At 37.2% G+C, this 16,000-nt stretch overlaps 2 protein-coding genes across 5 annotated transcripts in view; one reads left to right on the forward strand and one right to left on the reverse strand.

The window, feature by feature from the left end:
* pms2 (PMS1 homolog 2, mismatch repair system component) overlaps window positions 1–4,362 on the reverse strand; it is a 14,880-nt gene extending 10,518 nt beyond the window's left edge. The window contains exons 1-5 of the mRNA XM_015393101.1: window positions 4,136–4,362; window positions 2,238–2,380; window positions 1,906–1,992; window positions 1,174–1,276; window positions 896–1,079 (exon numbers count right to left, since the gene is read on the reverse strand). Coding sequence (XP_015248587.1) covers window positions 896–1,079; window positions 1,174–1,276; window positions 1,906–1,992; window positions 2,238–2,380; window positions 4,136–4,149 — 531 coding nt within the window. The 5' untranslated portion in view covers window positions 4,150–4,362. The remainder of the gene's footprint in view (window positions 1–895; window positions 1,080–1,173; window positions 1,277–1,905; window positions 1,993–2,237; window positions 2,381–4,135) is intronic.
* A 392-nt stretch (window positions 4,363–4,754) lies between these two features.
* The window catches only part of eif2ak1 (eukaryotic translation initiation factor 2 alpha kinase 1), a 21,147-nt gene continuing 9,901 nt past the window's right edge, over window positions 4,755–16,000 (forward strand). The window contains exons 1-11 of one of the 4 annotated variants that reach the window (XM_015393102.1): window positions 4,755–5,121; window positions 8,823–8,990; window positions 9,082–9,218; window positions 9,876–9,919; window positions 9,996–10,095; window positions 10,210–10,290; window positions 13,943–14,036; window positions 14,109–14,172; window positions 14,291–14,645; window positions 14,770–14,878; window positions 15,014–15,120. In XM_015393102.1, the coding sequence (XP_015248588.1) occupies window positions 4,953–5,121; window positions 8,823–8,990; window positions 9,082–9,218; window positions 9,876–9,919; window positions 9,996–10,095; window positions 10,210–10,290; window positions 13,943–14,036; window positions 14,109–14,172; window positions 14,291–14,645; window positions 14,770–14,878; window positions 15,014–15,120 (1,428 nt within the window). In that variant the 5' untranslated portion in view covers window positions 4,755–4,952. Of the gene's footprint in view, window positions 5,122–8,555; window positions 8,682–8,822; window positions 8,991–9,081; window positions 9,219–9,875; window positions 9,920–9,995; window positions 10,096–10,209; window positions 10,291–13,942; window positions 14,037–14,108; window positions 14,173–14,290; window positions 14,646–14,769; window positions 14,879–15,013; window positions 15,121–16,000 lie in introns of those variants that run through there. The other 3 variants (XM_015393104.1, XM_015393103.1, XM_015393107.1) reach the window with 3 other exon arrangements.

The following is a 16,000-nucleotide window of genomic DNA, read 5'->3' on the forward strand; positions in this document are numbered from 1 at the left end:
GCTAGGATTACCGCACCGTGACGTCACTGCTGGAAGATGGCAGGAGGGAGGGGCTACTATATTTGGGCTAAAATGCCGATCCCAGACTCAGTGATCACAATGAAAAATATAATTTTTATTTTTTTACTGATTAACGCTAAATTCATTAAATCACCGCAAAGGTATTAGTTCTAGTTAAAGATAATGATCCATTGATTATTCCTTGCTGACAGGACTTCTTCTTTAAGAAAAGTCTGAGTTTGTCTCTAATTCCTAAAAAGGTTGTTTAAACCAAAAAACCTTCTTCAATTAGATAATGGGTGATGTTGATACAGGTGAATACCTATGAAATGCAGAAGAAGAGTAGTCATTGTTGATCTGTGATTAAGAAATCTGAAAAGATTTCATTTCTGGTTTTCTTTTCTTTTTTTGTTACTTACAAAAATGTCTTTGCTCACATAAATAACGGAACTAAATTCCCTCCATATATACTTTCACTTCTGTTTTAGCAGCAAATGTCCACAGGATAGTAAAAGGTGCTTTGCTTTTATTACAGATCAAATGTTTTTTTCATTATATGATTTAGATTTATTTAGTTTGGATGTTTTTCCTCATCTGCTGTCATACTCCAGGTGATGCCATGGCATAAATATATTTGAGAAGGGAAGCAAGGATATTCTGCAACTTTTAAGAACCTTTCTTACTGAGCTAAATAACCTGCTGAAATCAAAATTTACCACCATTTTGATAATGGATTTAACATATGTACTTTAAGAGCACACAAAATAAGAAATGTTCCTCCAGTAAATTACAAAAAGGAAACAGTTAAAGGGTTTTAATAAGTAAAATCTACAGTATTTCACACACTGATCCCATCAGTATGTCTAAAATCCGTCAGGATGGTTTGGCTGCTGACCTTCTTGATGTTACGCTGGAACTCCTTGTGTCTAACAGGCAGAGTGTAGAAGAGCTGCTGCAGAGTGACGGTGGTGCCTGGCTGCCTGGGACAGGGCGACTGCTGCACAAGATGGCCTTTGTGGTCAAACACCAATTTGGTGCCTACTTGGCTGGACTGATGGCATGTAATCACACTCAGGTCACTGCAGTACGAAGGTGGGGAAAAAGAATAACCAACAAACGGACAGTTACTGCCAGCTTCATGAACAAAGTAAATGTGAGCAGTGAAGACTTTACCTTAGAGCACACAGAGAGCTCAGGGCTTCACCTCGAAAGCCAAATGTTTCCACATGGATCAGATCGGAGAAATCTCTCAGCTTTGATGTGTGATGCTTTAGAGCTGCGGGACAGACAGAATGAGAAACCTCAGGTTTACAGGGTTCATACGCATTTTAGGCACCAACATCTGCTCATCTTCTAAACAGACATGTCCAGAGTTCAGACTTAAGTTTATGGTGGGCTGGTATTTATGGATGGATGGATGGATGGATGGATGGATGGATGGATGGATGGATGAGTGATTGGATGATGGATGGATAGAACATTTAGACAGTAAGTGAAGGAAAAACACCAGAAACCACCTATATTTTTTCATACTAATTGTAGAGGACAATATGGCAAAAACTATTACGGTTCCATTTAGTTCGATAAGATTGAATTTTGATGTAAATATTGCAAAATAAAAGCATCAGAAGGACTGCCAAGAATGCCTGTACAGACTTATAATTATTTTACCATGCTTATAAAACTCTAACATAAAATTTTAGAAATTGTTGCTTTAAAAAACAAAAACACATAAAACTACATAAAACCCTGAATGTCACTTGGTGATGAATGCTGTATCCATAGACTGTAATGTAGACATAAATATCAGAGAAAGCTTATTGCTACTTCAATAATAGTAAGACTGAACTCCATATTTTTCCTGATAGTTCTTGACTACCCAGAAAATAAGCAGATCCTACGTACTCAGTCCTTCAAAGTTTGCTTCTTCAACCCCTCTGCCGTTGTCTGATACTTCGATTTGTTCAGCGCCACACTCCTTCAGCTTGACCTCTGGAACGATGCATGGGATGTTATAGAGGAAAGCAGTATATTAATAATAATTTAATTAGCATTTAATTCAGTCAAATATTTCTGAGAATGATTTATATGAATGTAAAGTGTAGGCTGAAAAGCTGAAACATAAAACCTCTAACTACATGGTGAGCTATACCTTATATCTTATATTTCCCCGGGCTTTAAAATTTGCAACAAACGGTTTTATATTTCAGAGGGACTGTGCTGTGTGCTTTCCTTACCAACATTGGTGGCTCCTGCATCTATGCTGTTCTCCACCAACTCTTTGACAGCTGTGGCCAAACTCAGAACTACTTGTCCTGAGCAGATCTGATGGACTGAGTGACGGTCAATGGCCTTTATAGCCCCAGCAGACTCAGAGGTGCTGAAAAGATAAAAAGACAAGAGGGAGAGAGTTCACCTTAACAATAGCATTACATGTACCTAGAGTTACAATAGGGTGGTGATTAAAGCTGAACTCTGTGCAGTGCGACTCAGTCCAATCAATCAAAATCTATTTTTGAATAAAAAAAAAAGCTTCCTGGATGAAAAGTGAAAAGTCTTCAAACTTGGAAACAAAGTCCTGTTCATTCAATGTTGAATTGTGGTCAAAAAGAGTCAGTTTTGGTTAATATTAGATGACTGATGGTGGGTCAGCCATCAAGCAATCATCAAATTCTAGACAAAGCTTTGAAATGATGTCCCTGAATCAACATTTTGTGGTTGAATCCTAATGATTGAAATGGCAGCATCTAACCAATATTAAACCAATCTATGCCGTTTGCAATGTACCTCATCCTCATTTCCTCCTCTATAAGCTCTGTGGGAGAGTATTTATCATTGACCGGGGTTATCATGTTTTAAATGAAACTCCATACGTTGAAGACAGTGTATTTTACCTTTCTGTGTACTTTGTCTTACTTGTCTCTAAATATTATTCCTAATCATTTGCACATAAATGGTCATCACAAAAACATCTACATCAACCACCTATTTACACATTTAATGACTTTTTTTGTGTAAATAAATCAACATTGATTCCTTAACTTTTAATATAGAAGCAGCACAAATGTGCATGCAGAGCCAGATTTGGATAATGGCTAATTCAACAATGACATAGTATCAGTTATAGTTGAAAACATTGATTTAACAAACAGTCACTAACCACTTTTACAGGATTATATTATACTCAGGGCGGACTAAGGACATTTGGGGCCCCAGGCAAAGACGAGCAGGGGCCCCTCTGAATCAAGAAGACAACACATAAAACAGACCCATTATACAGATACAGAATTTTTTCTAGAATAGACATACATTATTTGCTCTAGGTTTTGTCCCTCTCTTCTTGTCCCTCTCTTCTTCTTGTTTTCCTCTCTATGTTTTGTACTCAGCTGACTTTTCATGCTGTCTCTAAAGGAATGAAAGATTTTTTCCAAGCACTAAGCTCACTTAGCTGATTGCTCCTTCCTGTGTTTCCAAAAAGGCCAAAGTAAATAACCCAGTCCTTCTTTTCACTGTAGACAAGCCATGATCTGCTTATCTGTTCTCCATTTTTCATTTGGAAGAAATAATAGCTGCATGATAAGGAATAGTTGTATTAACCATACATGTAAACAGACTTTTATGGGGCCCCCAGGAACTTGGGGCCCTAGGCAACTGCCTAGTATTGCGTAATGGTAAATCCCCTCTGATTTTACTATAACCACATCCCAACAGTAAACCTCTTATTTATTCTACCTGTGTTGTGCAGACTTTCCTTTCGATCAGACTCAATTTTAAACTATTTTGCAAAAAGATAATGGCAGACATGTCAATGTAAATGAACAGAAAGTGGAGACATAAACACTAGAATGAGTAACTCCAGTGATAATCTCAGCTTTATATCTAATTTAGAGCTTGAATGTAAACATGTGCCATTTGTCAGTTATAAGGTTTATAGTTTTATTTCTCATTAACGTCACCAGAAGTGAAAGATTTAAAGGAATTAATATTTTTAAAGGCAGTTAATGTAACATTCATACAGCAACGATAAATTCCGCTTGAAATCTGAGCACTTCAGTTTTGACTACAACACAAAATGAAAAATTAATTCCAAGTTATAAGTGAGTTTTCTGGTAGGGAAAACTAAGGTCTGTCTTACCAAACATCTGACATCTTTCAGCGGGTGTCTACTGGTTCTCTGCTCTCCACACGGATCTAAATCTCACTTTAAACGGACAGGAACACCGGCTGATTATTCGCCATGATGAATGAAAGAGGTTTGTTTTCACTTATTTCTTCCTCCCTGCGTGATAAACACAAAACTGAACCTCTCGCGCGCCGTTTAACTACATTGTTCGTGAGTATTACTAATGCGCAACACTGCGCATCTTACTTTTACTAAAAACAAATAAAAATGTGTATATACATAGCTCTAAAATAAAAATTAAAACATATGTAAAGTTATCAAAAATATGAATCAGAAAATAAATGGTTTCTTTCCTTTTTTTAAATATGTTTCCGAAATCATTGTTGAATTTCATCACCGGGACGTTAGGGCTCATCTGTAATCATGTTGCTTCGAAAAAAAACGAATATATCTGTGTTAGTCAAAGTTTTTCACCATATCCTTTTAAACATAGTGTGCTTTTATTTAATTTTCCACCTCAGTTTTTATGGATGTGTTTATTTTGTGTAGGATGATTGGGAAGGAACAATCTGTTTGGTCTATTTTTATAGTTCACACTTTGTATGACGGTGCCTTAAGCCGTCTGTTACTCCAACATGGCCGACAGTTCATACGGAACGTGAGGGACTTTTCTCAAAGCTATCATTTCTGACAAGTTCTTGCCATGTTAATGTGTAAAGAGCGACTATCCCGTCATAGTTAGCGAAAACCATGAGGTTAGCTCATGTGAATTTGGTGGCGCTTTGGGAAAAAATGTTTTAAGTTTATTTTATGGTTATTTACGTTTAGAATGTACAGTTCACCGGACAGCGGTCCAATGCGATCGGAGGAATGTTCTGGCAGTTGTAGCAACCTGTTGGTTCACTGCAACCTAACAGCTGTCCGGAGACAGCAGGCTGACAGCAGCATTAGCCTTTTAAGTTTGGCCAGCGAAGAGGACGAAGACGTTCAATTTGACAGTAAGATGGTTTGCTTTATGTTTTGATTTGTTATTATCATAAATTTCGTTTACAACGAGCAGGTGTCTTGCATTTACCCTGCTTATTTACAATAGAAGCATTTCTAAGATCTCGCGAGATTAACTGCTGCTCGTTTATGGAGACAACTGCGACCTGTTTATAATCTATTAGTGGAACATCCTATGGAAATGTCTATTTGAACTGATTTGGATTTAAGCAATAGTTCTTGACTTCGCAGGGTGTAATTTATCAATATATTGTTCATACACATTCTAGGATATAAACATGCAAAAACAGAGAATAACTTGCTGTACTCTATCTATTTTTTGACATATTTTTCATTCTTGTAAATGTAAAGACATATGCAACTCCAGTGATAGGTTTAAAAAAATAAAACAAAAACGTATAAGTTTAAATGTGGGGAAGAAAAACAAACCTTCCTATTTACCAGAATGGAAAAATATGTCAACATATGGATATAAACCCATATAGAGGTTGTTAGGAGCACTGATGGTTTTAACTGCTGCAGGGAGAAAGGATCTGCAGTAACACTGCTTTGTGCACTTAGGATGCAGCAGTCTGTTACTGTATATCCTGTCAATTTCTGCAACAAGTTCATTCAAGAGATAGTAGATATTGTAAATCAGTGATTTTGTTTTTCATTTGTTTCTTTGTCTTCCACCACCTGCACTGATTTGGGGAGTGGATCCTAGGTCAAAAAAGGCCTTCCTGGTGAGCTTTGTCAGATATAAAAGCAAGTGCTCTAACAAACTGCTACACAGAAGATGGTTGATGACATCATAGCGTTAAAAACAATTAATTATTCTAGTTAAATAGCACAAGTTTCAAGCGTAAGCCTAAATAGAATGTACTGAGGGGATGGGCCATGAAAAACTTTACATAATAAACTGTTCCTTATATTCTGAAATTTATTTACCATTTCAGAGATGAGAACTGCTATTCAGAAAAGGGTTGACTAAAGGGTTAGAGGGCATTCGCTACTAAAATTTGTTTTGGAATCCTGAGGTTCTGGGTTCGAGCCCCACTCCCACAGACTGCCACTCTGGGACTCTGAGCAAGATCCTTAACCCCACACTGCTCCCCGGGCCACTATGGCAGCCCACTGCTCCCCAAGGGGAGGGGTTAAAAGCAGAGGTATATTTCTTCAATGTCAGATCAATAAAATTTTATTAATTGTAAAGTCAGTAGTAGGGCTGCAACTAACAATTATTTTGATAATCTATTAATCTGTTGATCATTTTTTAAATAAAACCAGTTAAAGATCGGATAGTAAAAGTTCCCTTAAAGAAGATTTTATACAGAATAAAACCAGGTGAAACTAAAACCTTTGGACTTGTGGAGTTCTGGATAGAGAATATTGACAGGAAAATATTAATTTCATTTATTTTTTCCCCAATTTTGGTATAATTCCTGCTCTAAGTGGTTCGCTCTGTTAGCTAAAGGCATGTTTTACAGTCTCTATACTCCAGTTAACGATTAATCGATTACTAAATTAGTTGACGATTATTTTAATAATCAATTTACCACGATTAATCCGATTGCTTCAGCCCTTGTCAGTAGTAATGTCTACTATTCATAGTCTGGGATACTCATGATATGAATATATATAGCAGAAACAAACTCTGCAATGGGGTATTTTCTCAACACAATGTAAAATAATAGCTATTACTTGGAGAAGTAATCACTGAGAAATTTACTGTAGAATTAACCAAAACAATCTCCCAGTATGGGAGTAACATTACTTATGGAAAATCATTCTCCTCCATCAATAACGTTATCCATGTTCTTCTCCTTTCAAACCTAAAGGTGCAGCGCAGTATTGGTGCCACTTACCGGCTCCGGCATCTCATTTGCCAGCTGTTACTACTCAATAACCGGTGCCAGTCTATCATTAATTAGATTAGTAGCTTGCATCAGAATAGATAAAGCCTCTAGCGCAGAGGAAGTCGGTGTTGCTGGGTGTGCAGTAGTCTTGATTGTGTCACCAATACTGTACCACAGTCCATAACCAATTCATAGCAGTGTGTATTTGGCGTTTACTTCCTGGTTACTGAGATAATCCTATGACAAGTCCTAGGGTTGCCTAGAAGGAGCACATGGTATGTTTGCAGAAAGAGCAGCAGCCTGCAAACATGGAACAGCTAGCAAGAGAATGAAAATAGAATTAGTCTCCACATTTGTAGTTAGCTGGAATGTCTAACCTCAGCCTCCTTCAGAGGAATCAGCAACAACTTCTCCATTTTAGCTGGGTTAAAGTTTTATGTGTTTTAACTATAAGAATAGAAATGGCTTTAAAAAGCTATTCTCAAAACTGAATGAAGACCGCCCCTCCCCCCCATAGTGACAGGCTGCTCCCCCCAAATGAACAAAGTAGCGTCATCGTATGATGTCCTACTAGCAGGCCTTGCATCAATGTTCTAAACAAGCCTGATAAAATGTTTATATTGCTGCCATTCTTAGATAAGGTTACCATATACCTAAAAATGTTCTACTTTTAGAACAAATATAAACATTTCTTTTAGTTTTGAACTATTTTATTACAGATTAATCAATACAGGTTCACTGTTGCTAATTATTTAGATGTTCCTCTAACCTGATATGTGCTGTTTATTTCTTTGGGGACGATTTTTGAATTTCACATTGCTTTTTATTTCTCCATTTACGTGATCAAAAAATGACACAGGTCTCATATGTATATATGGAGGGAAAATATTTAATCTTGACTCGTAAAAGTTTTTTTTAGAGTTTTGTTTAATACTGCTGTAAGTGGGTTATTCTTTCAGACATGCTTTAGATCCTCTGTCCCTTTACTGTAGCTAACAAACGGTTATTTACAGCAATTAGTTGACGATTATTTCAACAATAGATTAATCAGGATTAGTCAAATCAGTCCTGTGCATTTGATACTTATTTATATCCGCATAGTTTTACCTCTTAATACTAGTACAGTCTCTACTTTTTTTTTCTTTTTTTTCTACTTTATCTGCGTGATTCTAAACCAGGAAACAATTCAATTTTTTCAGCACTTCCTCCAAAAAATACTTAACCTGTAAGAACTGCTTTATTAAAAATGATTGTTTTTTAACCTATTTTTTACTAACAATACGCCTTGCTACCAATAATATGTTTAGACTGTTTTAAGATTACATTTATAAAGAGGGCTTGTATTCAGTCTTTAGTACTTAAAGCAAGGATTTTTAGTAGTTTATATCAACCACACACCTTGCATCATGGCGAGCAATCGCTCAGACCCCTCCTTCCTGTTTTGGCACACTAAACATCTCCAATCACCCCTGTGTGTGTGTGTTATGTTGCAGTGAGGGTGGGTTGGCCTCTACTGGACATAGCAGATAAGCATGAATGCTGGGTACACTCCCGTATGTAAAAGTTAGATGAGTTCATTATATGGACCAGTGGAAGGGAATAATCATTATTAAAGCGTGGTGTGCGCAGTATTCTGCCAGAAGGCTTTCCATTCTGAGTCATGGACCTAGAGGAGAAAAACATAGTAGAAATGATAGCAAAAGTAATTGAAGAAGGTATGTGGCTAAACTTAAATATGCTCTTTATTTTTATCATGCTGTCTTCCATATGATGACCAAACATTTTGTGTTTTTGTTTGCTTCCCTTTTTATGAGACAATGAGCTGGTTTTGTTTCTTTGCTTTGTGTTTTGCTCAGCTTCAGATTCAGAAAGTAACCATGAGCTACTGATGGCTGGAAGGCAGTACTTAACCATCCAAGAGTTTGCTTCAGCAATCCCCAACCACCTCCTCATTGGCTCCCTGCTGGAGCACCTGTGCTTCGTCTATGAAAGCAATCCTTCCCGTTCACGTAGGCTGTTTAAAGGTGGATGCTTTAAATCCCCCGTGTTTCTGCTATTCTTCATTGAAATGTACTCCTATCATACTTCTAAGTTCTTTTATTTTATTTCTAACAGCCATTGGCAACCGTTTGGCAGCCATGAACCTTGTCTCCCCTTTGGCCATAAGTGATGAATTCAGCACCATTAGACTCCAGCATAACCGAGCTTTCACTGAGTTACTCAGTGCTGCAAGTTCCTCGCTCTTTCGACAGGTAACGACCTACTCGTTAGTTTCTTAGCGTACTCCGCGCATCTCTCGCATTTTGCCTGATTAAAACCACAGTGAATTTCTTCCATTATTGTTGTAGCAAAGAACATGTTTTGAAAATTGAAATTTGAAAAAAAACATAATCCAAGAATGAAACTTGAAATAACTTCTTAATCATAATTTTTTTATTTATTATTGTTTTAAATTATTATTTAAAGTTTATTTTTTCAAATTGTATATTTTTTCACTGCTACAATATTTTATCTGCTCAAATTTCCCTTTTTCAATTTGAGTTTTATAGACAGTTTTCTCTTCACTTTAGGCCCAATGCAAACTTTCCCTAGAAGTCAGGAGAATGAGATCAATAAAACACTATTTGAAATATCTGTAATTCATCTGAACAAGAGAAATTTGAAAAATAAGATTTTGAAAAATAAACTGAAAAAAATAAAACTTTCCTTCCATTTCTTGTTAAGCACATCAGGCAATTCATTTACTGATTGATTTATTATTCTTTTTTGTTTTGTCTCCCTTTTCTGCAATTATGCCTGCTAGTATGTTGGGGAATGTTATGATGTAGTTTGATATTAGTAGTTTGATATTGTGGGTGAATGAAAAATCTTATTGTTTGTAACTTTTGTAACTTTTGATTTGTTTGCAGGGCCAGCAACGTCTTGGCACAAATACACACAATCCAGCTGTAAGGTAACGTGTAGTTAAGAGTAATCTTTTTTTTTTCCTAATATGTTTTGTATATTTAAAATGACTGATTTGGTCACAGGTCAAAAGAGGGACTCTTCCAGGCTCAGACATCTCGGTATCTCAGTGAGTTTGATGAAATCTGTCTGCTTGGAAAAGGTTCCTATGGAAATGTTTTTAAGGTAACACATTTTTCTGTTTTATTATTATTTTTCTAACTAATGTTGGGACTTGTGTCATGTTCAAAATGTAATTTATTTGTTCCAAATGTTTTTTTCTTTAACACCATTTTGTAGGTTGTGAACAAACTGGATGGTCAGTTTTATGCTGTGAAGAAGATTCTGATTAAGAGAGTCTCAAAGGAGGATTGCATGAAGGTTAGATTCCACATTATTCTTTATAACCAAAAGACTACAGACCATACTGCCTGCTGGGACAATGATTTAAGGTTTATTACGCATAAAAACTCTCTATGCGCTGATTAATTGTTCATTATCATCAAACCTTTAAACATGTTTTAACTCTACACCAACAAAGTGTGGTGTCATTTATTGGGGTTTATGTATTTGACCAAACAGTTGGGAATAGTTGTTACATTGGAGGAACAGAGGATTTTTTAATGAAATTTTACACAAATACTTTGCTTTATTTTAGCAGGGAGGAAATTAAAACTTGTTAGAGTTGATAGGAAATGTTTTTTTTTTCTGTTCAGTCCTGTTAGTCTGTTAAAATCATGGGAAAGTCATATTGAAATGTCAAATCATTCTGGCTCAAACATCTATATAAATGTACTCTTTATCAGACTATATTGTCCTAAAAGTTAGAAAATGTCTATTTTTAAAATAATCCTGTCTTAAAATCTGTGGGTTTTTTCGTTATCTTATGCAGGCCAGTTAGATATACGTCAGCTTTTTTTCAGCCAATCATTTATCAACAGTCATCTGTCAATCAAATTTAGTCAGTCATAGCATCTTGATTCATATGTCGCAGCTAAAAAACGCAACGGTTGAAATAAGAATTAAAAATAATTTCCTTTCCCATTGAGTTCCGTCCCAGTGTTCTCGGGGATGGACGTCTGTGTCTTCAGCAGGCGTAGAGCTAACAGAACTGGCAGCGTTGCGAGGCAAGNATGAAATTTTACACAAATACTTTGCTTTATTTTAGCAGGGAGGAAATCAAAACTTGTTAGAGTTGATAGGAAATGTTTTTTTTTTTTCTGTTCAGTCCTGTTAGTCTCTTAAAATCCTGGGAAAGTCATATTTAAATGTGGCTCAAACATGTATATAAATGTACTCTTTATCAGACTATATTGTCCTAAAAGTTAGAAAATTTCTATTTTTAAAATATTCCTGTCTTAAAATCTGTGGGTTATTTCGTTATCTTATGGCAGTGAGTTATACGTCAGCTTTTTTTCAGCCAATCATTTATCAACAGTCATCTGTCAATCAAATTTAGTCAGTCATAGCATCATGGTTCTATGTCGCAGCTAAAAAATGCAACGGTTGAAATAAGAAATAAAAATAATCTCCTTTCCCATTGAGTTGCGTCCCAGTGTTCTCGGGGATGGACGTCTGTGTCTTCGGCAGGCGTAGAGCTAACAGAACTGGCAGCGTTGCGAGGCAAGGGCTCAAACATGTACGGCTGGAAGCCTTCTACGCCAAACCAAGCTTCTGCCGCCCTGGCGTCCTCTTCCACAACATAGACTCATCCAAGACCTATGACTCAAACTCTCCTCCTCTTGCTTGTTTCCGCTGTCCATAGCGTTCCTTGACAGTGTCGTTGCTAAGTGCTACTTGGTCCCAATAGTATTCCCCATTGGGAACCTACTAGCACTAACCTGCTAACTGGTTAGCAAGATGTTGCTGACAAACCGGCCACAACCAAATAGATTGGAAACCTTCCACCTCAACAATCCCGCCCCCTTGATATACGACCAATAACATTCACTTTACTCAGTCATGTAAAGTCGTGCACCAATCAGGAGAATTTGGAAATGCAACGGTTGGAACAGCTGCTTCCATACAACTTTAAAAGTGAGGTGGAGACTGATGTAGCTGTATAGCCAGAGCTCCAATGTAATGGATTGGATCTAAGTTTATTCATATATTACAATGATGCAGTAATATCTTAAACCTAAATACCATCAGGAATTTGTGGCAGGAAATCAAACGTGGTGTTAAAAACACTCCATCAAACCTGACTGGATGAGCAAAAATCCAGTTTCTATTTGAAAAAAACTATTTACCAGCTGCCTTATTATAGCAATTTCTCTAATTGTTTTAATGTAAATCCTCTAAAATGCATGCATATTTTCTATTTACCTGACAGAAATTAACTACTATCTCTGTCAGTTTAATTCACTTTATTTATAAAGCACCACTTTACATCGATCCCATCTCAAGGCAGGGAAAGTTTACAGCATATTTTAGTGGCAAGACAGTTCAAAGTGCTGTACATGAGAGAACAAAAAGTAGATTGCAGTGGTATAGAGGCAACAAAACTAATTCAAGAGGGAAAAAAAAGTGAATTAAAATAAGTTGACTGTATTAAAGAAAAGTTTAATGATTAAGTAAAAAGGAAAGAAAACTTGAACTGACGACTCATAATGTTTAGACCGCTCATTCAAAAGCTTTTAAACAAATATGTTTTTAATCTTGGGACAGTGGCAGACTACTGGGTAGGTCATAGAGCTTGGAATCCTGAGGTTCTGAGTTCCAACCCCATTGCCACGGACTGCTACTCTGGGTGTCTGAGCAAGACCCATAACCCCACACTGCTCCCTGAGTGCCCCACTATGGCAGCCCACTGCCCCCCAAGGGGAGGGGTTAAATGCAGGGGTAAATTTCTCCAGTGTGAGATCAATAAAGTTGAATTTTATTTTTTATTATCTTAATTAGTAGAGACTAAGGGTTTCAGTTTCAGGGAGTTTATTTCAGATTAGTGACATTTAAGAACTGATTGCTGCTTCTCCATGTGTGATTCTGGTTCTGGGTATGCAGAGTAAATTTGAGCCAGAATACCTGAGGTTTGGTTTGTTGGTCCAAACCTCAGGTCTTCAGTGGTAATACACTGCTCAAAATAATAAAGGGAACGCTCAAATAACATCCTAGATCTGAATTTAATATTCTCTGTGAATGCTGAATGTGCCGACAACAAAATCACAAAAAAATTCTCAATAGAAATCACATTTTTTAACCAATGGAAGCCTGGATTTGGAGTCACACAAAACATACGTGGAAAAACAAACTTTGATTTTATGTCCTTAAAACGTGACAAAATGAGGCTCAGTATTGAATATAGCCTCTATGTGCCTGTATGATCTCCCCACCATGCCTGGTCATGCTCCTGATGAGGTGGCAGATGTCTCCTCCTAGAACTGGACTAAAGCATCTGCCAACTCCTGGACAGTCTGTGGTGCAAAGGGACATTGGTGGAGTGGTCAAGACATGATGTCTGGGGAACGGTGGGCCAATCCATACTTCAATGCCTTCACCTTGCAGGAACTGCTGACAGACTCCAGACACATGAGGTCTTACATTGTTCTACATTAGGAGGAATCCAGGGCTAACTGCACCAGCATAGTGTCTCACAAAGAGTCTGAGGGTCTCATCTTGTTAGCTAATGGCAGTCATGCTACCCCTGGCGAGCATATGGGGGGATCTGCGGCCCACCAGACAAATGCCACCCCACACCATTACTGACCCTCTGCTAAACCAGTCATGCTGAAGGATTTTGGAGGCAGCAGATTGCTTTCCATGGTGTCTCCAAACTCTGTCATACTAAGAATCTTCTTGACAAAAGCATAGGAAAGTATGGACTCTGAATGAATCAGGGTTAGTTGGAAAGTTGGAAGCTTGTTGTCCCTCTGTTTTGTTTTTTTTGTTTGTTTTTTTGAATATTCAGTGAAAAAAAAAAAGGGAAACGAAAATGCATTTTCATTTTTTTTTGTTTTTATAGAAATACAAGGTTCATATTTGCCACAGATCTATTGCTGACTTTCCAGCTGACAGGTAATTGTGTTTATTTTAGGTTCTTAGGGAAGTCAAAATGTTATCCAGCTTGCAACATGTAAATATTGTGGGATATCACACAGCATGGATGGAACATGTTCAGCCAACAGCCTGTGAGTATTTATCTGCTATCCTGAAGCAAAATGTCTTCAAAAGGAAAATTCCTCTAAAAATCTGTAAAAAAGTTTGGTTTGCTGCAGATCCTGACTCGCACCTTCCTGCTCTGGAATCCCCTGGAGAAAAAGATGGGTACGACAAGAGTCATTAGCTAAACTTTCACAATAGCCTTTTTATTGCATTCCCCTGTAAGTGAACAGAACAGCAAATATATCACTTATACTGTACGTCTTAACTCTCTAATTCACAGTTCGGATGAAAGCGCCGACAACAGTGGCAACAGCTTTTCTGTGGTTTTCCAAAGCCAAAGTCAAGCAGAGAGTGCAAATGGACTTCCATCAGAGAGCCAGTCTTTAGTTTCCAGACCAGACTGCAAGATTATGTGTCCCAAGGAGAAGAACCGTATGCAGGATTATGTTCCCTGCGTCTTCCTTGAACAGGAAGAGCCCGGAAATGGCTCCAAATGTCCCGTCATGAGTCACGACCAGTCGGCAGTGTTGGGCGAGGAGGCCAGTAGGAGCAGCATTGAACAGAACAATAACTCCTGCACTGAAAGGGAGCATCAACAGTGCGCTGAAATACACTCAAGAAAACCCTCTAAAGATGTAGGTGTTTTAACTCTTTCAATTTCATTTAATTTACCAAAGAAAAAAATGTAATGTACAGTAAAAATCTCTACAATCTGTACAGTAAAAAAATTTTCTTCTGGGTTCCTGCCGATGTGCTCAGGTTCAGATCCACCTGATGCTCTACATTCAGATGCAGCTGTGTGAGCGCTCACTAAAGGACTGGATCAATGAGAGGAACTTCAGGCCCAAAGAGGACCAGCTCTCTGACTGTATTCCTCTTAAATAGTTTATAGATTAGTCATTATTTGTAACAATATACAAATGGTTGTCTGTGAAATGAAATGAATTGCTGACTTTCAGTCCCACTCTGAAACATAAACGTCTCCCTCTTGTGTTTTCTGCAGCTCCTTATGCTTGTGTTGATGCTGAACACACACTGAACTTGCTCAGGAACATTCTGGAAGGGGTGGCATACATTCACTCCAGAGGAATCATGCACAGAGACTTGAAGGTAACATTTAGAGTTTGTATTTTAGCATTTCATTGTGAAGCGGAAGGAGAATCCAAGGCTTCAAAGGTTTTAATGCGTTTCAGCTCCTTTATGCTTCAGTACGGTTGATTAACCTTTTGTCATTGTTTATTCCTGCAAGTCTTACTGGCATCTGTAAGCTTCGTACCTTTAGTCACTGAAATATTTCTCATTTCTCTATGCAAAATCACTGAAATTTAAATTGGATTAAAAGCCTCTGTGAATATACATTGTTACATTTTGCCAAACCTAATTAGCCTTTTACTTTTAGATTGTTGCCCCAATCATTGTCAAATAGCACATATATAGAATACCTTCACAACAACTCCCTTATAAAATTAAATTGTCATTTAACAAAAATTATTCAACTTCAAGTCAAACATATTTTGGTTGAAAAAAAGCTTGACTAAACAAATGAAACTCGAATAAACTAATTAGCTACTGTTTACACAAAGAAGAAGAATTGAAAAGGGTTGAGAACCAAGATCAATAACATTATTTGATGACATCACAGGTCAGGATTTTATGTTTGAGAACCAAAGTTTATCTCGACGAGTTTGAAATGTGGTCAAATTAGCTGCTAACGTATTTAGAGCAATTGGAATGTGTTCATAACATTTTACAGCGCCGGTAAAAATACATTACTTGTTAGGATTATATTTTATTAAATGATTTGCAAAAATCAGACCTTAATAGCCTTTTATTTAAATTAGTCTAAATCGTCTGTGATTGTTCCTTAGAGAATGATCCAGCTTATGGACCACCTAGTAGGGCTGGGTGATATGACCTCAAATCAATATCATGATAAATTGGGCAGTTTTACCTCGATTACGAAGCAGAATTAAGTTAATTTATTTTACCG

Source organism: Cyprinodon variegatus, unplaced genomic scaffold, assembly GCF_000732505.1.
Source record: "Cyprinodon variegatus isolate N-32 unplaced genomic scaffold, C_variegatus-1.0 Scaffold624, whole genome shotgun sequence".
NCBI classification, from domain to species: Eukaryota; Metazoa; Chordata; class Actinopteri; order Cyprinodontiformes; family Cyprinodontidae; genus Cyprinodon; species Cyprinodon variegatus.